Here is a 23,815-nt window from a genome sequence, read left to right as displayed (position 1 = left end):
TTTATTTTTATTTATTTATTTATTTTTTTTATCTACTGATACAAAACATCAAGTCACAAGCAAAGGGGGAACACAGCATGGCACATGTTTAAACAAGGGAAGTTTATTCATTAAAATTATTTATGAATCAAATAGAACATAGATTTTCACCCAAAAACATTCACAAGGCACCAAGTCCGGTATCACACAGACATGTCACGTGATATTAAACTGAAGCTGTCAGCTCGGTAGAGTGGGCAATCCTGATAAAGCTATTCATTTTGTAGACTCAAGCTGCTCTTCATTACCGGCCACTAGATGTCACCAAAAAGTGCTGTGTTGAAAAGCTTCGAGTAATAAAGCTTTTTTCAATACAAGCTTGATTTAGCCATCAGTACTTGGTTGCAATAAGTAGATATTTCAGTACCTACATTTCAGAGGGTAAAGATAATGAAATACTATCTTAACGATTTAATTTTGTTAATTGGTTTATTTTACTCATCATTGTTGCAATCTTGAAAACAAAACAATGTTTATCTAAAAAATACTAATCATTTTGCATAATATTTGCATAACATCTTAGAGTTTACAGTTAAACTATTTCTACCTTTACTTATGTCAACATTTCAGCACATTTTAATCCTTAAATTTCATTTTTCAAGATTGTGCCACAAAAACAAGACGGCTCATCTTATGGTGGGCTCAACAAGTCAGTCCAGTGATGATTCTAAAATATTTTCAAGGATTAGAAAGGAGTTCAACATTAACTGTAAAATGAGTTCACTTCTCACTGAGGATGCTCGTGTTTTTCTTAAGAAAAATTGAGGCTGATAAACCGGAAAACTATCTTCTGAGAACTTGTCTCTTTGTGCAGCAGCGCAATATCTTCAAACTCTACTAAGTACAGCAGAAAAATGGTTTAACACAACTGCGGTTAAAAGGGCAGCCAAGGTAATTAATACAACGGTTATTCATTTATTGAATGGGTCATTCTATAAATGACTAATTTCAAAGACAAAACATTCACAAGCTTTGTGGTGTCAGCATTATTTAAGCTTTAATATGATTACAGATATGGTCAAAACCACTAACCACTCTGTTAGTGTTGAGGCATATTACACTCGGTATCCCAGAGCCTGTGTTCATCTACCCTGCAACGTCTTCATAGTAGGAGTATCAGGTGGTGCGCTGGTGAATATTGTCCCTACAAAAGCATGTGTCCCCCACAACGAGTGTCGGATCACTTTGCAGCAGCCCAGGTCCTCAATCTGAAAGCCCAGGTGACGGTATCGGTCATCTGTCTCATACAGTGTGTTGTTGGTGTACGGGCCAAAGTACTGAGAAATAAGAAGGGACACACAAATATGAGACAGTTATCTGATCAAGACCATCGCCTGAAAAGCAACAATAGTCTCTATCTATAGTGTGTGTGTGTGTGTGTGTGTGTGTGTGTTGGGTGGGGGATGGGGAGTTGCAATTGCACACCGCTGTCTGCACAAGTTTGTCCTGCCAACATTACAGCTTCCAAGAAATTTTCACCAGTTTTCTTCTGCAGAAATGTACATTTGTTATACACACAGCGCACTGCCACAATGAATCACCCTTAAATACCAGCCCAGGGACAGTTACTTTGAAGGTTTGTTATTCTGCAGCTGAATGACTGTGGAACAATCCAGAAAGGCAGCGGCCTGCCAAGCTAGCTGTGGACTTAGAAACAGCTTTTATGATGTCCTGTCTTCAAACCTACTGAAACATGTGAAGTTAAGCACAAAGTCACGCCTGTGCCAGAAAAGCAAATACATCAGCTTCTGTCTGGTGACCAAATATCTAACCAGAATCATGGTGCAGCCTCCAATGGACGTGTTTACATTTGATCATGTGCTTATTTCAGAAAACTCCAAATAAATCTAAATGTATGCACCAAAGACAAAATACCTGAAGATAAAAAGAAGAATTTAAAGGAATCACTAAAAGCGCCTAAATGCATCTGTCACAGACAGCTACCTGCATCTTGACTGTGCTGATCGTGGCTAATTCAGAGTTAATTCCATGTAAACATGAGCTTCTAACAGATTTCTCAGATTTATACTTTGTCATTTGATGCCATGTGATGTCTACACCCAATCAGCCATTTCATTTGTTGTTATTGTGATAAAATATCGTAAAAACACTGAACAGTTGTTGACAGGCAGAGTCAGAGATAACTTACAGCGAGGCCTGACGATGGGTCGATGAAGTCTGCCCAGAATCCTTCTCGCTGCAGCGCACAGCAGATCTCCCGTGCACCTGCAACAAACTACACAGCAGACACCACAATCATTAATTACTTCATTAATTACTGTAAAATAAATAATAAAGTGTCTCCTCCCCTTTCTCAATGAAACTCACGCATTTATTATCCGTTTCATTTTCACTTCTTTTCACACTACAGATGGGATGTACTACATGGATGTGCTACTACTGTTTTTAACATTAGTAACATCTCATATAATGCAGTTTCTGTAGTTCTCCAGAGGTGGACAGCTTTTCTAATAAACTCTTCAGCTCATCATCAGTGTTTCTTTTACAGACCTCTAATATTTGCAGTGCTTAGCTGTTGTAAAAGGTTTCTAAAATAACACTTACATTTATTTATTCTGAGTACTTGCTGTGATAATGTAGGGAGAAACCCTGTGATGTCTTATTATAGTGTAAGACATGTAAAACAGCTCAGCTTAGCATTTAACCTTGTCAAGCATCTGCTCTCTCTCATCTTCCACCTCAGCAGACCATGACGCCATATCGTTCTGCGTCTTCTGGGTAACCGTGACAACCATCATACCACAGGATGGAGCTTCAGGAAACATTGACTGGAAATCTGTTTATAATTAGGAAACACTCGCATTAGACAGGAACACCGCTTCTCATGAGAAATACAAGCAATTTCAAAGTTATGCAAGGCTGAAAAATAAATGTATGAAGGATGCAGTTACAGCGATGTACCTTTCTTTAAGAGTTCAGGACACACCTGTGTGGCACACTCTACTCTCGAGTTGTCAAAGTACTGTTCAGCTGTGCTGACTTTGCCAGAGGACGCAGGATTGCCCTTGTTCTAAGAAAGAAAAACACAGCTGTCAGAAAAGCGAATGTCACCACTCTCAGCGTATGAGCAACAACGCCAACGATACAAAACCTGGATATAGTTTCAGCATACACTGTTTTAATGTCTCTTCATTCTAAAATATTCAGACGGATGCTGGAGGTCTGGCTGCATGAATCATGTCACACCCACGATTGGCTAGCGTTACATTTTTTACACTTGTTAGCACCACTAAGTCCACACCACACTCCAATGAAAAGTTCATTTTTGACTGATTAAAAATGCATAAAAAAAAATGTCACACATCATTTTATCTTAAACATGTGTACGTGCTTGTGTTAGTCCGCGTAGGGAAATGACTCCTCTGCATTTAACCCATTCAGCCAGTGAAGCAGTGGGCAGCCACCGAGGAGCAGTGTGTAGGGACGTAGGGGTACCTCAGGGTAGCCGTTCAGGGGAATCAAACCCCCGACCTTCCAATCATGGGGCAACCACTCTACCTACTGAGCTATCCCTGCATATGATTATTCATTGATAATCTATACATACTTCAACATAAAATTCCTCTGACATTTATTTAATTGCACCAGTGTTTGTGAAATTTGTAGCAAGATTAACATTAGTAGTAATAACACAGCATAGTTTGGTCCATATTTGTTTTGATTATTAAAAACATTCATAAGGTTCTCATTGGACTTACAGAGAGCTCTCTAACAGACTGGGCTAGAAGCCACTCATGCTTCTGATAGCAGGATGGAGCAGACAACACATCTGGTAGCATTTTGTCTGTCAGGCTCTTCTGTTGCTCTGTCAATCCTTCCAGCTGGCAGTCAAAGCCCACATTACCGGGCAGCGGGAAGCGCTGGTCCTGGGGCCCGAACGGCGCCATTATGTCATCAGGCCGTAGTGTCTGCAGTCCTTAAGCACAACATAACAAAGAAAAGTAGCATGCACACAAACTGAGTTTACACAAAGAAATAAGAAATTACAAATTTTGGTCAACGCCAATATCACTTCATCAGAGTCCAAGGTAACGACTCTGTGTCAACCTCCGTATATCTCAATTTATTTTGTGTTATTAGGTCTATACCTAATACCTAATCTATACATAAGATGCATTAGATTAAATTACTGACTAGAAAAACATGTTGTAGTTAATTAATGTTCAAATGTATAAACTTAAAATAAGGCCATACCTTTAGCAGAGTGAGAAGTGGCCAAAGCGGGCTCATTTAAGCCTGAAGAATCAGCAGCAGAGAAGGCTCTGCCTCCAGCCACACGATACACCAACACATGGAGCCCTGGAAGGTAACTTACCAACCTGCTTCTGCTGCAAAGCACCTGCACATGCAAACAAACAGTACAACTGTAAATGGCAGTCTCTCAGGTACTAATAATAACAATAATAATAATAATAATGCTGCTGCTGCTGCTGCTGCTGCTGAACTCAGACACCTGAAACACCACCAAAGGTCTACATCACAGGTGTCAAACTCCAGGCCTCGAGGGCCGGTGTCCTGCAGGTTTTAAATGTGTCCTTGATCCAACACAGCTGATTCAAATGGCTAAATGACCTCCTCAATATCTCTTGAAGTTCTCCAGAGGCCTGGTAATGAACTGATCATTTGATTCAGGTGTGTTGACCCAGTGTGAGATCTAAAACCTGCAGGACACCGGCCCTCGAGGCCTGGAGTTCGACACCCCTGGTCTACATGGTCAAAGGTTTACAGCAGGGGCCTCGAGCTCCAGTGTCCTGCAACTTTTCCATGTGTCCCTGACGCAACACACCTGAATACAATTAGCAGATCATTCGCAAGCAACCTGACTGCATGCTGAGGTGGCAATTCAGCCATTTCATTCATGTTACAGCAGTTCATGAGTGAATGAACATGGTGCAATAAATGTACTGTTAAAAGTGTATTTTCCTTAACACTTACATTTACTTGAGTAGGGTTAGAGGTTGCCACTTCAGCAACTTCAGTTCTATACTCTTGCTAATGACCTACTAATTGCATTCAGGTGTGTTGCAACAGGGACACATGGAAAGGTTGCAGGACACCGGCCGTCGAGGACTGGAGTTTGAGACCCCTGGTTTACAGCTTCATCTTGTCATCTGTCAGTTTGGAAAGTGATACAAAGGTTTTGGGATTCTAACAAAGTTTTTCCAGGAGTGATCAATGACTCATCCAGGTAGTGATGGGCAGATGAAGCCCCATGAAGCACTGGAGCTTTTCATCCAATTGGTTCACCCCAACGCGAAGCTTCATGAAGCTTCATTTGCTCTAGCAGGACACCTACTGGACGTAAAAATAATAGCTGGCATGAATTTGAAGAGTGTGGCATTTTGCACACAGCCTGTAAATGTCAACAACAAAAGGAGTGTGTAAAACATGTATATTGTAGTGATGGCAGTATACTGTGTATATTTATGCTGGCAGTATGGAAAATGATTATTTGCGGCAAAGTTCGAACCGCTTCATGAACCAGTCACGTGGTACAGCCGGGCAGCGAGGCTTCGGACGTCATCATTTTCAGCTCCTCCCATAAATGAAGCAAGCCTCGATACGCGCTTCGCGGAAACGCCCCCTCCATTACTCGACACACGCTCCGAAGCCTCGATACAGAACGTCCCATCACTACATCCAGGAACTGCAAGCTTCATCTGCCTCAGGTCAGAGTTTCAACAATGACAAAAAGAGACTCGGCTAAAATGACATGAGGGTCCCAAGGCAGAAATGTAACCTTTTGGAAGGTCTCATTACATATAGAGAACAGGAAAAAAAAAACATATCAACAGTCAAACGTGGTGGTAGTGTTAATTGATGGATACATGAATTTTGCTCTCAACCAGAAAATCCTACAATCCTGAAGTCCAGCCATAAGTTTGTACCCTGTAGCTCAAGCACACTTGGGTTATGCAGCAGGACAGTGATGTGAAAAATTCCCATTTTAATAAATGAATAAAAAAAAAAAAAACTGAAGTGCTTAGACAAAGTTCAGACTTTAATCTGAAGATGCTGTGGCGTGGTGTTAAACAGGCCATTCATACTGAAATACCCTCTAAAGTTGCCAAGTTAAAATAATTCTCCAAAGTGTCTCTACAGGAATGTCAAACATTAATGGCCGTTTATTGCAAACAGTCCAACCAGTTATTAAGTTTATTCAAAAACAAACAGAGGTGGTCTGGCATCAAACTGAAGCTCCCTACATCACCTCGTTCTCTGGTTATCACATTCACATACTCGTCTATCCAGCAGGTTGAAAAAAATACCCCAATTACATTTTGTATTTACTCGGGTTATCTTCGTATAATATTACAAATGTTTGTATCTAAAACATAAATGTGAGAACTATGCAATAAATTTAAAATAGAAAGAAATATTTCACGTTATTCAGTGTTTACAGTGGTGCTCTGTGATGGTGATCACTGCAGAGCATTAACATCAGAATAAGATGAGAATATTACAAACTGTTGTTTGACAAACTTACACTGGTCATCCTAGCGTGCTTCTGATTATCTGCAGTATCCAGTGAAGTCTCTGTAAGAGTCCAAGACTGTGTCATCAGGAAACATTTCCAAACAAATTCATCACAGAAGAAACGCTGTACGACTACCACACCATCCTGACTGATCCGCTGCTCAGTCTGCTTCACTCCTTTTAAATCTCATCTATTCTTTTTGAATCAGAATTAAGGAAGTTATGTATGAATCATATAAGCCACTCTGAAGTCCAGCAATCCTAATCAAAGATGAGGCATGTTTGCATAGCTAAGTGGACTGCTGCCCCCACGACTTGGCCCCGGATGGATGGAAATCCACTGACTGGATTGGTATCAATGTACGTCAATAGCATAGCTCTGCCACTGATCTGCTTAAATAGCTGGATGTAAGCATCTTAAGAAGCAATCGTGGTTTGAGAAACATACTGTTGGTAGCCTAGGATAGCCGATGGTAATGTGAAAAACAACTTATGCCAGGTGATGTATGGGGAAACAAACATTAGCATTATTTTACAAATTAAAAAGAAATCTGCAAGAGTTCAAGGCACCGGGATTTTGATTAGGAGAATAAAAGCTATTTTAGCTATTTATAGATAAAAGGTTGATCCCACTACAGCTACTTCACAAAGATGGTTTTATTCTTTGCGATGTTTCGTTATACTGAGCAGAAAGCTCCCGATGTCAAACGTGGGCGTGTTTCCTAAACCAGCAGCTGACGGAGCGAACAGGTGTGTGCAGGTGAACTCGACACATCGTCGAGCTATTCAGGAGTGCGTCGAGGGCAAAATGTCAGCTCATGATTTGAAACACGGAGGTACGACATCAAGCGGAAGCTGTTTGATAAATTAAAATAATCGCATTGTTGTCAGCAGATAATATTGATAATATTGAAATCTGCATTTGCACCAGCTGGAGATGGAGAGAGTCCTTTAATCTTGTCAAACTCCGAGACAGATTTGCACACAGAGTCGACCAATCGGTAAATATGACGAATCTGCGGATTGAATGTGTAAACAAATCTAACCAGTTAAAGTAAAACCAGTTAACTACTGTAATCTTTCGGCTTTAGATACATCTGGGAACTTCTAGTGAGTGTAACAGCACGTTTCACACGGTTTATCCTCACAGCGGTATGACAACCGATACATTTTAGTAAGAAACGCTATCTGCTGATAAGCTAACAAGAGCAGAACATAACTTACAGGATTTTAACAAGTCCAAACCAGATGACTGCGTTAGTTTGTTCCTATTTATACTTCCACAAAATCGTAGAAAAACAGTCGACCTTTGAAAACATGAAGACACTGTCCAAATGAACGCGGGCAACTCACTCTAACAACATTTCTGGCTTTGACCTCGGGGGAAGGGGGGGGTTCTTCGTTTTAGTTTCAAATGAGCTTAGAGGTGCATTACCGCCCCCTCCTGGACAGGAGTGTGAATCAGGAACTTGGAATATTGGGAATAAAAAAAAAATCTGCAGTATTGAACCCTTTCTTATCACAACTTTCAACAGTTGGCCATAGATGTGAGACAGTGCCTTTCCAAGCAGGGTTTCTACAGTGGAATGAATCTTCAGCTCCTCCTATTAACGTCTTCCTGTCCAGGACACAAGCCCGGCATACTAACAGTACATGCTGAGCAGATTCCATTTTTTTGCAGTGGGCACACAATCCCATTGGGTGCTTGCCTATTAGCTGTAGTGTTTTATTAAGCCCTGTATGACCTATCCTGAGATGGGTAATTGTTATTTCACTATTTTGTGACCGTGACCGAAATGTATCTGAATGTTGCAGAAATCAATTCCTGTATCGCTGATATCCCAGTGCTTCTGCCAAATTCAAAGGATTTGAATCCTCAGTGCATGAATCATTTTCATCTGTGCATCTGCTTCCCCAGAAAGTGCATTAAAATCCCCACAACATATTATTTTCCCTAGACCCATGTGTAGGGAACACCTACACCCTACACCTACATATTAAACACCTATAGTGTTTAATATGTCCCCAGTGATCCTTTTACATAATTTATAGTAGTTGATCATTACTGCCTCATCTTCCAAACCTTAACTGTGATTGTCTTGTGCTCTATATTTACACTGACTAATCTATATCATATTCCAGTTCACACAAATGTGGCCACCACCTTCTTTTGTATCATTCTTCATAGCTGTATATTCATTTATAAACAAAGTACCACTCTGCTTTTATCCATGTTTCCATATTACACAAGGTTTTCTTTGCAGATGAGATACTGTTTTAGTTCCTGCCCATTAGCAATAAGACTTCAAGCATCCCACTGCAGAATATTTAGGACCACAATGAACTGCCTCCTCCTGGCTGTGAGCTAGGATTTCTACCACTCAGCATTTCCTGAGCTGTCTCCCACACAGACCCGTGATTCCCAGGTCTGTAGTCTTCACAATTATTTGGATTTTTTCAGTTTTCTTGTCTGTTTGAGTGGTGCAGTTTATTACAGCCTCCATAAATAGCACAAAATCATTTTTGTTCATAACCAAAGCTTCTTTTCTGCTTCTGCATGCCATCAATGGATTTTACTCTCTGGATCTCTGCTGCCCTTTTACTTGCCTCATAACCACGAAAAGCTGAGATATGCTCACCTCCGCAATTGCACCACTTTAACTTTGCTCTTTTTCACATTTACCATACTCGTGTCCACCTCCAGTGACATGCCCATATCTTTGGCATTTAAAGCAAACCAAGGGAGGGGGAATATAAGGCTGAACATCCTAATTCATATAACTAATGAAAAAAGTTTGGATGGTAGCCTTTCCTCCATAAATTTTTAAATTACAGCTACACTGTCACATTTCTCTCAGAGTTTTTAAGCACTGTGCCTCGATAACCTTGGATCCTACTATATTTCCTTTGACTTGTTCAGCTGAAACAGCTGTTGGTACACCAGAAATGACTCCAAAAACATATTTCTGTCCTCAATCAAGCACCTTCCTGAGAGAGTTTAATTATTACCTTGGATTCCTCATTCTGCTTCCTCGATGCAGCGCTACTCTGATCACTATCAGTGCCATCTGTATTTAAGGATACCTTTTGCAACTTACAGTGGCTTACAAAAGTATTCGTCTCCCTTGAACTTTTCCACATTTTGTCACATTACAGCCACAAACATGAATCAGTTTTATTGGAATTCCACGTGAAAGACCAACACAAAGTGGTGCACAAGTGAGAAGTGGAACCAAAATCATACATGATTCCAAACAGTTTTTACAAATAAATAGCTGAAAAGTGGGGTGTGGTAATTGTTCAGCCCCCTGAGTCAATACTTTGTTGAACCACCTTTTGCTGCAATTCCAGCTGCCAGTCTTTTAGGGTCTGTCTCTACCAGCTTTGCACATCTACAGACTGAAATCTTTGCTCATTCTTCTTTGCAAAACAGCTCCAGCTCAGTCAGATTAGATGGACAGCGTTTGTGAACAGCAGTTTTCAGATCTTGCCACAGATTCTTGATTGGATTTAGACACCAGACAAGTCAAGGATAAAGATATTGAGACATTTAAAGCAGGCTTAGGCTAAAAAAAGATTTCCCAAGCCTTGAACATCCCACGGAGCACTGTTCAAGCAATCATTCAGAAATGGAAGGAGTATGGCACAACTGTAAACCTACCAAGACAAGGCCGTCCACCTAAACTCACAGGCCGAACAAGGAGAGCGCTGATCAGAAATGCAGCCAAGAGGCCCATGGTGACTCTGGACGAGCTGCAGAGATCTACAGCTCAGGTGGGGGAATCTGTCCACAGGACAACTATTAGTCGTGCACTGCACAAAGTTGGTCTTTATGGAAGAGTGGCAAGAAGAAAGCCGTTGTTAACAAAAAACCATAAGAAGTCCCGTTTGCAGTTTGCCACAAGCCATGTGGGGACACAGCAAACATGTGGAAGAAGCTGCTCTGGTCAGATGAGACCAACATGGAACTTTTTGGCCAAAATGCAAAACGCTATGTGTGGCAGAAAACTAACACAGCACATCAATATCTTTATCCTTGACTTGTCTGGTGTCTAAATCCAATCGAGAATCTGTGGCAAGATCTGAAAACTGCTGTTCACAAACGCTGTCCATCTAATCTGACTGAGCTGGAGCTGTTTTGCAAAGAAGAATGGGCAAAGATTTCAGTCTGTAGATGTGCAAAGCTGGTAGAGACAGACCCTAAAAGACTGGCAGCTGTAATTGCAGCAAAAGCTGGTTCTACACAGTAAAAGTATTTGTAAAAAATGTTTTGAATCATGTCTGATTTTTGTTCCACTTCTCATGTGTGCACCACTTTGTGTTGGTCTTTCACGTGGAATTCCAATAAAATTGATTTATGTTTGTGGCTGTAATGTGACAAAATGTGGAAAAGTTCAAGGGGGGCGAATACTTTTGCAAGCCGCTGTATGTCTCCAACATTTCTTACTACTGTTCACTGTATTCCAACCATTTTCCTTTTCGTTAACCAACTCCTTCTCTAGTGGATCACTACCTCATCCACTGCTCTCCTCTGGTAAACAATCAGAAGTTAAATTCTCGTGATTCCTAATGGCTTTCATAGCTGTATAGCTGTTGCTCGAAATCCACCCCTAAATATTCCTAGAGCCTGGGCTTATTTGAGCCAGTCCCAGCTGTTACTGGGTGACAAGGGCTAAGTATGTCAATTTCCAAATATTTCAAGATTCAAGGTTCTTTATTTGTCACATGCATGGTTATACAGATATAACACGCAGTGTAATGGGACCTGATACACTCCTCGACTGTGCAAAAAAGAGAGGGGCATGATTCAACACACGGATGGCCTGAGGATAAAAGCTCCTCTTGAGCCTCTCTGTCCTTGCCCGGATGGTGTGGAACCTTCTGCCTGATTGCAGAAGTTGGAGCAGTTAGTTGCCAGGATGGGACGGGTCCTTCAGTATCTGCGCTGCTCTAGTCCAGCACCTCCTGGCGTAAATGTCCTGAAGTGGGGGGAGAGCAGTGGCGAGAGGACACACCCCTGTGGTGCTCCTGTGTTGATGGTGATGCTGTTAGAGACGCATCTACCCACCCTCACCACCTGAGTTCTGCCAGTGAGGAAGTCCAACACCCATGCACACAGACGGCTGTTGACTCCCAGATCCCTGAGCTTTGTGAACAGTCTGCAGGGCACTATCGTGTTAAACGCTGAACTGTAATCAACAAACAGCATTCTCACATAGTTACCCTGTTTCTGGGTTCAAAGTATATGACCATATAACTTTGGGGACAGTAGTTTCTCATAAAAATGTTATGAAAGGTTCCCAGAAAGTTGATTCTGTTTTTCTGCACAGTTTACTGTTTTCTTTTGTTTGAGTCATCGTAGACCTACACGAGGTTTTATGAGTTTATGTGTAATGAAATGTGATATATGAATAAAATTAACATTTACTCACAATGAACCTAGTCCATGCACGATCTTGGAATGTGGGAGGAAGACAGAAGCCTACTAATAAGAAGGTTGGTCTGCATGTCAGATATCCATGGACAAGATACTAACCCCAAGTTGCTTCCAAAGCATCCACTGGAATATAAATGTGCATGAATGTTGGAAAGAGCTTAGAAAGACGTTCTTGTATGAATGGGTGAATGACTTTGAGTGGTCAGTTAAAGCTCTATATGAGAAGCGGTCCATTTACCATTTACAGAGGGAACAGTGGTGTGAGGCAACAACTAATAATGTGCTAATGATCATGCTGCCCAGCCAGGAGCCACAATAAAACAACACGTGAATCTGGCAGCAGTGCTAACACTGTGGTTACCAATGCAGCTGCCACAACATAACAAATATAACTCATGTTACTCTTTCAGGATTCATTAACTTTATTAAGCACAGCATAGAAGACAGTTGAGGTACTAGTTCAAATTGCGAGGATTTTCTTTTTACACAGGATGACGGTGTGTCTGAAAGCTTCCTTTGCAGGTTTATAGAGCTAAAAAGGGCAAGCCAACTAGCTCAGAGATAGCTGTAATAAAACTGCAGTTCTCACCTCTCAAGTGGTAATTTACCAACAGAAAATATCATGTCATCCAGCACATTACACGTTTGTCTTCTGACATCCCAGATTTACAGTTAGTTACATTAACTAAAGGAAATACAATTCTCTGACTAAAATAAGTGATTAGATAATGAGATGTGAGGCTTTCAGCCTACTATCAGCCTACTACCCATCCCAGTGTTTACATGTTCTTATAAGAACAAAGACAGTACTGTCTTTGTGTAGGTTGTCATTAATTTTACTGACTGACTGCATAAAATATCACACAGGTTCTTTTTCAAGTGATATTCAGAATTTCTTGGATTTATCTTTTAACATAACTCAAACACCCCCAACTTTACCACATGGAAGATTGTAATCAAATGTATTAAATGCACAGAGATAAAGTATCGTCACGATTAACCCAGCAGGAGAGCAAATAAATGAAATCTCTACAATGTATCACTTCAGGTTGAGCAAGACATTTGGAAATGATTAGAAATATACTTTAATACAGGTGGAGCTCGTCTTACATGTCATATATGTATTAGAGGACAGTTCATGGTGGTTCACAGACTGTCGTCCTTCTCCTCTGTGCTCTCACAGAGAAAGGCCTGCAGGACTTTCGGTTTAGCGATGTACTTGATGCTCTCTATTTCACCACCACTGTTGCTGGGCTTCTGAAAATGGATTTCCAGATGGTCCTGGAGGTCTTCCTCATCAACCATGTCCTGAATGTCATCCAGGAGGATGGTTCGCTTCGGACAGCCGCAAAAGGTCTGAAATAAATCATAAAAATTTGCTTTATTGTTGCTCTGCAAACTTTTAACAACTTTTACAACAACACACACAAGTTTTAGAACAACTTGTGTGTGGGGGTGGGGGGTGTCGTTAAGACTTAGTCATGTAGGCGCGTGTGTATTTGAACACATAAGAAAGCCCGCTAACACTGTTTTTCTACAGACTTAGTAATTGCAAAAAAATTTAAAAATGCAAATACTGACACTTACATGTTATAATATAATATTTCTATAATTATATGTTTGTTACAAGTTGTGAAATAATTACATATTTTTGTCAGAGAATAATTATTTTACTATAGCCATAATAATTATGTATTATGAATGTTTTAAGTCATAATACACAATGACTATGTAACAAAAAAAGGCTTTTAAATTTAAAGAAGACTTGCAACTGCCAGTGTTAGTCCTCACTGTCATAGTTGACACACCCATAGTATCAATTTCAAAATCCTGAGCCACCCTGTTCTCAAGTTATGGCATTTCAGAAAACTTGATCTCTGACCTTGACTTGATGTCTCGGTCACTAAGATTTAAACTTGGTAGCCGCACCTGTGGTGTGCGTAACACCCCATCAGCTCTCAATACAACTTAAAAATCCTCAAAAAACAAATACTAAGATAGCTTGAAGTAAAATATAACTATTTTTTCTAGAAGTATTCTTGTTTAATCTGAAGGCAACTGAATGCAAAGTTTTATACCAGTTAAGCATTTTTAGTGCTAAAGTGAAATAACTATCTTTCATTAAACTTGCATGGATGCATTTACATAATTGCAAAAAGACACAGCCTCCCTAAATGTAGAGGTTTTATTGGTTAATGTTAATATTAAAATAAACAGGAAAAATTTCTCCATATGTCTCTGTTGGTGAAATTTTAAGAAATTAGTTTCATGACATGTTGTGGATTCTGACGACTAGGCTAAGTAAAAGAAAGGAATTATCCAGCAGCAATGGCTATTTTGTTAATTGAGTTAGTGATTCCCATTAGTAGCATGACCTTTAAAGGTATGTGGGGTTTGGTAAGTATAGTTTTCTGAGTCATAAATACATTTTTTTTTTATATTTTGTATTTTGAAAAATAAAGAGGTTTGAAAGCGTCAGCTTGGGAATTAAAGGTAAACTGCCAGTGTGGGGCCTCTCTGCGTGGGCCCCTGTGTGCTCCAACAGTCCAAAGGCATGCACTGGTGACTCCAAAGAGACTCCCGGTCTAAAATGTGAGCATGAATGTTGCCTGTGTCTCTGTGTCAGTCCTGCAACAGACTGGCAGCCTGTCCAGTTAAATTTTGTACAAGTGATAAATTGTGCTTTTAACTAAGTTAACAAAGTGCTTTTAGTCTCAGTGCTGTAACTTACCTGAAATCTGCGCAGCTGGTATTCGTAAATAGGTCCAACCTGCACCTTTACCTCAGTGTCCAGCTCGACGTCGTACCTTCCCCTCAGGACAAGGCTCTCAGTAACTGCATACAAATGCACATACATTTGAGCATTAACATACTTAGCTTGGCTACAACTATTGTAATGATACAGAATAACTTAGAACAACTAACTAAGAATAATGTGTAATGTCGCACAATTATCTTATAGAGTTTTACCTCCAGGTTGGAGAAATGTGACACACCCAGTCCCAGTGTTCTTGTCATACTCCACTTTCTCCACCTCTCCTCCTCCTCTACTGGGCCTGGAGAAACTAATTTCCAGTCGGTCTTTCATTCTCTCTTCTGGCATGACATCAGGGACGTTGGAAACTTTCAGCTCCTTTCTGGAAACGTCAAGGTGGACCTACATCGGTGTGAACACACACTGTTTACAGGGTGTTGATCATTACAAAACAACACTCAGTGTAACATAGTCCCCCAGCAGTCTACACCTATTGCAGCATAACTAAAGTAGGAGTCAGGGTCACCTGGTCCAGCCCTAACGATATGCTTTATCCAAAAGGAAAGTTTTAAGCCTAATCTTAAAAGTAGAGATAGTGTCTGTCTCACAAATCCAAAGTGGGAGCTGAAGGCTCTGCCTCCCATTCTTCTTTTAAATGTCCTAGGAACTACAAATACACCAGCAGACTGAGAGCAAAGTGATGTACTTTGGTATATGGTACTATGAGGTCTTTAAGATAAGTTGGGGCCTGATTATTCAAGGGTTTGTGAGGATTTTAAAATTATATATATATATAAATATAAAAAAATTATAAGTGGAAGAAAGCGGTCCTATATATCTGTTTGCTGACCTCATGCTTTGAGTTTATTATTTTTGTTTTATTAATTATTATATTTACTGTATAGTATGTTCTTTATGTTGTCACTTAGGTTTTCATATTCCAGCTTCATTTTCCATTTTCTGGATATTAGGTTGTAGTTCTAGTTGTTGTTTGTCCCAGGAGGTCATTTTTCCTGCTCTTTTGTGTTCTCCGTGTCAAGTTTACGTTCCTGTGTTCCTTGTTTAGTTACTTCCTGTTTTAATTTGTTAATTCTGACCCTGCCGCACACACACACACACACACACACACACACACACACACACACACACACACACACACACACACACACACACACACAGAAGGCCATATTTTCCATGGGAATGACTCAGGATGGATCTAGTTCTGTATTGTTAGGGTCTTAACTAAAGCCAAAGTTTTTTGGCTTTAGTTAAGAAGTATTTTTAGGAAAGTATTCTCTGTGTGTCATCACAGCAATAAGTAACCCTGGAGAGGTGTACTGTCTCACTCCTACTCTGTGGACAGATTTGAATGACCTGACAGTGTTACAACTGTACAAACTATAGACAGGAAACTAGAGACACAGTCAACATAAAAAATAAGGCTCTAGTTGCTTTTTCATTTTGAAACATGAGGCTTCATTTTCTAACTGAAGCATAAAAAACCCGATGATACTGTTGCAGCATCTACCTCAAACTTCACAGCAGGATCCATGGTGATTCTTCTCGGCTTCACGTCCAAACTGCTGTTCTCACAGGACACAGAGCACTTGGCAATTTTCAGGATCTGGCGAGCCACTGCACACCAAGAATATGACAAAAAGATGTGTATCATTTGCAGTTGTACTGAGAACTCCATGTTGTAAGGTCTGAGTCAGAGGTGTGGACTCGAGTCACATGACTTGAGACTCGACTCTGACTTGCCTGACATTACTTGAGACTTGACTTGAGACTTGAGGATAAAGACTTGAGACTTACTTGAGACTTGCAAAACAATGACTTGGTCCCACCTCTGGTCTGAGTCATGATCGGGTTCATTTTGACATGCTAAGCAGGTTGATCACAGAATAATCTGTCTATAGACACACTATGATAGGCTGACATTGTCTCTTTATTCTTGTCTCTCAAGTGTTTGATTTTATTATAGCTGTTGTTGCAGAGATTTTTGATCTGATCTTTTTATGCTGACATGATGTACGTTAAACTAAAGAGATGAACATTCGTGTGGCAGTTTCAGATACGGTCCCAATCAAACGTTTAAGACCACTTGGAAAATGGCATAAAAATCATAATTTGCATGGTTGGATCTTCACAAGGTTCCAATTAGAGCTACAGCATGCCACAAGAAGCCATGGGAGTGAGACAAAACATTTTCTTGAGCATGAAATGTACTGAAAATAACGCTTAAAGTGAAACAGGCTGTTTTACAGCTGATCCAAAGTTTACGACCACACCTCCAAAAAACGCGTCTGTCTGTCTTCATTTAAATTGCTTTTTTCAGGTGATATTAAAAATAAGAAATCATAATTTCATATTTAATATCTGAAATTGAAATGCTGTTTTTTCACTTGAGCATTTAACTGTCTTGTATGTGTCTTTTTCCAAGTGACAGTGCAAACTGTCATTGTATAAATATCTTACACAGCAAAGCATGGAAAACCATGAGGACTCCTTATTTTTGGTTTTATTAACATTAACATAAGTAAGAATGAACCATATAGAGTACTGAAGTCAAATGACGTCTACCTTTCTCCTCCTCAAAGGTGATGAGAGCCTGTCCTCCCTGCAGAAGCACAGCAGCTCTCTGGCTGATGGTAAACACTCCTCTGATTGGCTGACTGTCCTCGTCACCCTCTTCCCTTGTCTCTTTATTCGGAGAAATAAATTTCACCTCTGTGTCTGGGATCTGGGCGTAGATCTGGACAGATGGGACAATACAGAGTTACAGGCCGTTATCTGTTTCAATGTGTATACAGCTGTGGTCAGGCGTTTGTGTCCGCTGATCAGGAACATGAATGTCACAGTTTTATTTGGGGCCGTGAACTGCCTTTCACAGGGTGGAATGACTGTAGAGCATAGCTCTTGAAGGAATTTTAAAAACAGGGATTGGATGCACAAGTTTGAATTGAATCCACACACACTCAAAAGAATATATACGAGCCTGTACGTCTATGCAGTATCTCACAAAAGTGAGTACACCCCTCACATTTATGTAAATATTTTGTAATATAGTTTCATGGGACAACACTGAAGATATGACACTTTGATACAATGTAACAGTCTACAGCCTGTATAACAGTGTAAATTTGCTGCCATCTCAAAATAACTCATCAACATGCAACTTGCTAAGAGACATCTGGATATGTTTGGTGATGTATTTATAATGTGTGGAAATCCCATAATTACCATCACATTAATGCCCGTGATTAGTGTACGTAAAAATGTGAGCAGATGGACAGATCTGAAAGTGTTCCTGGTTTTTACCTTGAATTTCTGCTTTAACTTGCGGGACTCTGTCTTCTTAGCCTCCAGTTCATCCTGACATCTCTTCAGTTTCTCCAGCAAATCTTGATTGTATCTAGTCAGCTTCTGGATTTCATCCTATGGAAAAGAATAAAGTGGAATATTTGGTGAGAGTTATGTACTCTCAGTTTCTCTGAGTGTAGTGTAGATGTTACACAGATGACAATAAGTGTACCTGAACTGTTCTCATGCTTTCATTAAATTCATCCTGGGTCTTCTGTTGGTTTTTGACACAAGCGTTCATCTCCTGCTGTGCATTTGTCTTGGCATCATCTTCCGTCAGCTTTTCCAGTATCAGCCTGGCTTTCACATCATCCGCTTTTTCGAATCTAGCCTTTAAGAGCAATAGGTGGTGTTCAGAGAGAATACAACTGGAGCTGTGGGCAGTCTACAAAGAGACTACAAGCTGCTCAAATAAAATTATTCTCTCACTGACAGATATTTAAACATGGCCAAATATACTCAAGTCATTCTGAATGATATAATACCACTGCTGATAAGTAAGAAAAGTACAGAACTGGAAGAGAAACAAAGCTTTACTTAGTTTTTGTCTTTATGGTAAATGGTAAATGGCCTGTATTTGTATAGCGCTTTACTAGTCCCTAAGGACCCCAAAGCGCTTTACATATCCAGTCATCCACCCATTCACGCACACATTCACACACTGGTGATGGCAGCTACATTGTAACTACAGCCACCCTGGGGCGCACTGACAGAGGCGAGGCTGCCGGACACTGGCGCCACCGGGCCCTCTGACCACCACCAGTAGGCAATGGGTGAAGTGTCTTGGCCAAGGACACAACGACCAAGACTGTCCAAGCCAGGGCTCGAACCGGCAACCTTCCGATTACAAGGCGAGGAAAAAATGGAAGAACTGAAGCATTTATATCAATTTGATATAAATTTAAAAGAGAAATCCTAAACAATGTTGTGCACTTGACTCACTGATGAAACTCAGTATTCGTGCTGCATCCCCCTGGTGTTGTATGCCTGTATTTTAGTTGACATTAACCTTATGTATCTTTATTTATTTCTATATAAACAGGTTCCTGAGCAATCACTAATCAAGATCTGTACTGATCATTGCAATTGTGTAGGTTTCACAAGATAATGGTTCTGCCCTTCACAAACTATGACCAATCTTTCCCCCAAACAAAAGACAAAAAGACTGTTTATTCATTTTTGGTTGTGCTCACTTCACCTGCGCCTCGTTTGCTAAAGTGTGAGCCATCAAAATAGTTTTTAGTTGAGCAAATATAGACCTACAGCTACACCCTATGGAATGTTGCCTGAGCCCATTCCGTCTGACTTTCACTTGCTGAAATGAGCTGCTTTATGGTTTCTCCCTGTTTACTGCAAACTGCATCTTCTGTGCAACCAAATATAAGTAACCATTTAACTTTAAGCTCAAATGCGTAAATAAAATGTATCCAATGATGTCTCAATGCTAATAAATGTATATCAATGGAAATAATGACATCTATTATAATATGGGCATTTAGATAGATTCTCTCAGGCTTTTCAGTCTAGTACGTTTATTTGTAGAACATACTTAGTTCCGGACTTGCATTCACGATGCAGGATTGCATCTCGACTTAAATAAGAGATCTGAGAACTGTAATTACTATTTAAATCACTCAGATCACTCACAGTACTCAGTAAACAAACCACCTTCTTCTATAAACGGAGGATGAAGACATTTCCGGCTGAGCAGTTGTCAGCTTTCTGCGTTTTCTCATAAATTTATTCTGACGGTCGTGAACTTATTTTACTATTGAACTAAAACGCTGCGCGACTTCACACCGGCCTACCTTCCATTCCTCCAACTCTCGCCTGGCCTCCTTTAGTTCACCGTCTTTATCCAGGCCTCCTTCCTTCTGCCAAGAAAGAAAGACATCGTTAACTGTGGAGCACTTGTTTCTTCTTAGACGGGCTAAAACAAGCAAACAGACGAACAGATTATTACTCACCTTATCATTTAGCGATCGACTGCCGAAGACCTCAGCCATGATCTGATTGACAGAAAAGAAACAGATATGAAAACTTCACTTAGTAGCTACGATCCAAAAATCAGCCAGCTGTGGCTGCACTGCCTCTTTTCTGTCGAAGTCAGAAAAAACAAAGTGCCCCTGTTGTGCGGCAAACAGCTCCAAATCAAAAGTGAAAGTTACAGCCTGGTGTGACGAGCTTCCTGTATGGAAGACCAACTGCGACACAAGTTCACAGTTAAACAAATAAATTAATAAAAACGGCTCGTGTGTGTGAGAAGCTACTGATTCTTTAGATAAAGGACAAAACATGTTCGCCAGATAACACGCAATTTTGTGGCTAAAAATTTGTATAAAAGTTTTAACCCAATTAATTATACAAACAAATAAAAGCAATGTTTTTACAAAAAACCCAAAACGATTTTACTCATTTTTTGTACATGTATTTTATTTTAAATATGTTACCAATATGTTACCTAAAGAATCCATAGACGGGGGAACATGGAATGAAAGAAGAGAAACATGAAAACAGAAAAGGGAAACAAGACACAAGGACACACATGCACACATAAACACAAACGCACAGGGGGGGACACAGAGGTCAAAGACTATGGCATTATTTTTGTGTCACTATTCTGAGCGCACATTAAAAAAAAATTGAGCACACGTAAAAAGAAATTGCGAGTACAAGTGTTGCATTTTGAGGAGAAATTTATTCCTGAGCAAGGAAAATCTAAATTTGAGTGAACAAAATTCATTGCTGCATACAAAAAATGTATTTCAGTGTTTGCTATTATCCATATACACACACAATAGCAGCCCCTCTCGCTCAGTTTTTGCATTTGCTCTTGCTCAGATCTCTGCGGACCTGCTCGCAATGTGTTGCTCACGCTCTCAACATCTCTGCCCCTGCACGCTCAACTCTATCTGTACAGTGTTATATTTGTGCCACAAAACCAAAAAATCACAGACTTGGATGAAAAAATTCTCATTGGCTGTTTTGGTCACCATCAGCTCACTGGCTACTGTAGCCAAACCCAGGCAAACATCCCAGTATGCATTTCGTCCAAAGCTCAAACGAGGCGGAGGAACGCAGAGTGGCGGTGTCTGAAATATTACTCTTTCTGGATGACAAAATACTTGTAAGACATATTCAGGCTAGAAAGCAGGCAATATAAGAATATAAGAAATTCAAAACAGACGAGACTTAAGACTACTGATGAACCTAAAACATAAACATACTACAAATTAACACCGAAACACAAGAAACTCAGAATGCTGGGTCAACATGACCCAGAACCATGACTCTCAGGTGACAGTATAATGAGGCTCATTAAGAGAAGGCCGAGGGTTTGCAGCAAAAACAAAGCAAAGGGTGGCTACTCTCAGGAGTCTAAAATATAAGACATTGTTAGAGTTATTTATCAATTTTTTGATAAAAAACAACAAATTTATATTTGTATCACTGGCTGTTATGGGGAGACCCTGGAAACTGTTCAGCTGTTCACATAGCCTTTCTTTTATTCTGCTCGTGCTTCACACATGTGCTGCTTCTGCAGCTCCAGGCTGCACTTTACAGCAAAATTTCTTCTGGTAAAGCTCACGTCTGCTTCTCTGCTGCCACACAGGAGGAACAATGTTGACGGTTTTTTTTCAGAAGTAAATATGTTACAGAAGTAACAACAAATAAGAAGTCAATAAGCTCATCTGTTACTGCTCAGAGTGGCACAGTCTAAAGAAGTCAGTTTCCTGGATGGTTATGTGTAAGCAGCTACTTTGTAACACACATTGGAAGTTACTGTGAAAGCAATGGAAGGAAAACTGAAAAGATAGCAAGTCAAATGCAGCAGTTCAGTTCAGCTTTAGTGGTGTCTTTACACACTACAGGTGAGTAAGTCATGGTCAAAGTCAAAGACAGCTCAGTTCATTTCATGAAGATCGCAGTATTACTATCATAATCAGTGGAGCTTGCCTCAAAACCCTCATTATGAAGACTGAGAGAAAACTTTTAGGACAGTTTTGGCACTGTGCTCCCAACTTTGAGACATCTACACAAAGTGCTGACTACACACTTTTTCTTATTACACTTATTATTCCAGGTGGTGTACCTGCTGCTTTAGGCAGTGCCATTTTTCCATGAAACAGAGTCATCTGTGCTGAGTTAATGTTTTTGATACTACTGCTTTGATTTTTATAGGTGCATGTGTAAAAGAAACAATACCCCACCTTTCATTATTATTTTTGCTGTGGATTGTGAAGACCAATATAGACAATCCAATCACTTAAACACTGGAATCAAAAGTGTAATTAAATAAATATTAGATTGATATATAAATATCTTATTTAAAGATTACTGTCATATAGATGAGAGGAAGCGAGAAAAACAGACTGGTGGGTGAGCTCCATTAACTCATATCAGCAGAGAGAGAGAGGCACTCTGTGCTGTAAATTAATTAAAATGTCTTAATAAAACTGCCTCTGCTTTCAAGGACAAAATAGAACAGGAGGAGTCTGTTGCTTTCAACAGAAAATCTTATTTGCAGCAGTAAGTGACTTCATCCTCATGATAACCTGTTACCCACATACTGTGCTGCCATAAGTAAAATATTTATACTGTAAAAATAAAATCTAGAAAAAAACCCACACTCGAAATGACAGATTTTTCTTTTCCCTTTTTTATTCACTTCAAACATCTCATACACAACAGGAGGCTGCAAACATCATGCCAGTGTTACAAGATACAGCAATAGAAATTTAAGGAAAGTTCCTTCATGGTTCAGAGGTTGCACAGCAGAGTTTAAAGATAATGTGTGAAATGGACTCTTAAGATTGGTCAGAATTGGCCAATGAAAACATGATAAATGTTAATTTTTTACAAAGAAGGAAAACACATTTCATTTAAATGAATATGTTGCACAAGGGTGCAGGGGAGACATTCCCCCCCTCTCTGTCCCCTTCTGGCCACCTGTGCCTCAATTTTATCTCACAACTTAGACATCCACATTACTTACACTCTCATAACACACACATATATATAGGGCCTTGAGGGTGGGCAAGTTAACGGCGTCCAGTGGACGGTCTGTGTACTCAAACCTACCACGATGATCCATTTGGCAAAGTAAATCCATTGGGTATCCTTGTTGGTCTTCAGACAATAATTCTGATGGCTAAAGAACCAAATGGGACAGGCCAAAAAAAAAAAAAAAGAATATTTTTAAAATTAATTTAAAATAAAAGCAAATGTTATACCAGCTTCTAACTTTACTTGACAGTGTGGAGAACAAACCTGATAACTCCCAGAAAACTTAAAAATCAACCAAACACATCCGGTCTTTGAGGGCTGTGAGCAAAAACGAAGCCGGCCGAGGCCCTAAACAGCTGGAAGCCTGTGTGGTTATTACAGTAACCCCAGCAGTCTACTCTCTGTATGATTTAATTTATACACTGAGTTACTGTGAACAACACAAATGTTAACAGAGGGAGAATTTTGTTGAAGCGCAGTTTATTACGATCATAACCTGCTGTCTTTAACAGTCTCAGTATTGCTCTTTCTTTGTTTGTGTGGGAGTTTCTCCAAAACATGTACTCATTGCCATTATTGACTGTCTGGTATTATAAGTAGTTCTGCTTGGAATTGTGCAGGGCTTGTCTGCGTCAGTGTTTCACAGAACAGCATTATCAATATGTGGCGTTAATCAAATTGGCCAGCAGATGTCACTGTGGACATGTGGTTTTCCA

The 23,815-nt window shown here is 40.0% G+C and overlaps 2 protein-coding genes across 4 annotated transcripts; both read right to left on the bottom strand.

Annotated features, from left to right (window-relative positions):
• Positions 1 to 83: 83 nt before the first annotated feature.
• On the bottom strand, positions 84 to 7,943 carry mmadhcb (metabolism of cobalamin associated Db). 2 transcript variants are annotated; one of them, XM_082507905.1, is made up of 8 exons: positions 7,762 to 7,943; positions 6,548 to 6,597; positions 4,255 to 4,399; positions 3,759 to 3,976; positions 2,962 to 3,070; positions 2,706 to 2,836; positions 2,189 to 2,275; positions 84 to 1,316 (listed from the first exon to the last, which is right to left on the bottom strand). In XM_082507905.1, exons 2-8 carry the CDS (start codon positions 6,554 to 6,556, stop codon positions 1,122 to 1,124), a joined length of 894 nt encoding a protein of 297 aa, XP_082364031.1. In that variant the 5' UTR covers positions 6,557 to 6,597; positions 7,762 to 7,943; the 3' UTR covers positions 84 to 1,121. The 2 variants fall into 2 exon arrangements, with proteins under 2 accessions (XP_082364031.1, XP_082364032.1); XM_082507906.1 differs by having other exon boundaries at positions 7,891 to 7,922.
• Positions 7,944 to 12,372: 4,429 nt separating this feature from the next.
• Positions 12,373 to 20,271, bottom strand: nmi (N-myc (and STAT) interactor). 2 transcript variants are annotated; one of them, XM_082509544.1, is made up of 9 exons: positions 20,060 to 20,271; positions 19,901 to 19,963; positions 18,265 to 18,423; positions 18,051 to 18,167; positions 17,313 to 17,484; positions 16,258 to 16,364; positions 14,945 to 15,131; positions 14,706 to 14,809; positions 12,373 to 13,330 (listed from the first exon to the last, which is right to left on the bottom strand). In XM_082509544.1, exons 1-9 carry the CDS (start codon positions 20,096 to 20,098, stop codon positions 13,121 to 13,123), a joined length of 1,158 nt encoding a protein of 385 aa, XP_082365670.1. In that variant the 5' UTR covers positions 20,099 to 20,271; the 3' UTR covers positions 12,373 to 13,120. The 2 variants fall into 2 exon arrangements, with proteins under 2 accessions (XP_082365670.1, XP_082365669.1); XM_082509543.1 differs by having other exon boundaries at positions 19,901 to 19,966; positions 20,060 to 20,270.
• Positions 20,272 to 23,815: the final 3,544 nt, after the last annotated feature.

The sequence above is a fragment of the Aulonocara stuartgranti genome, assembly GCF_965226115.1.
Source record: "Aulonocara stuartgranti genome assembly, chromosome: 16".
Lineage (NCBI taxonomy): Eukaryota > Metazoa > Chordata > Actinopteri > Cichliformes > Cichlidae > Aulonocara > Aulonocara stuartgranti.
The sequence above is the reverse complement of the archived record's forward strand: the minus strand, read 5'-3'. Positions and strand labels throughout refer to the sequence as shown.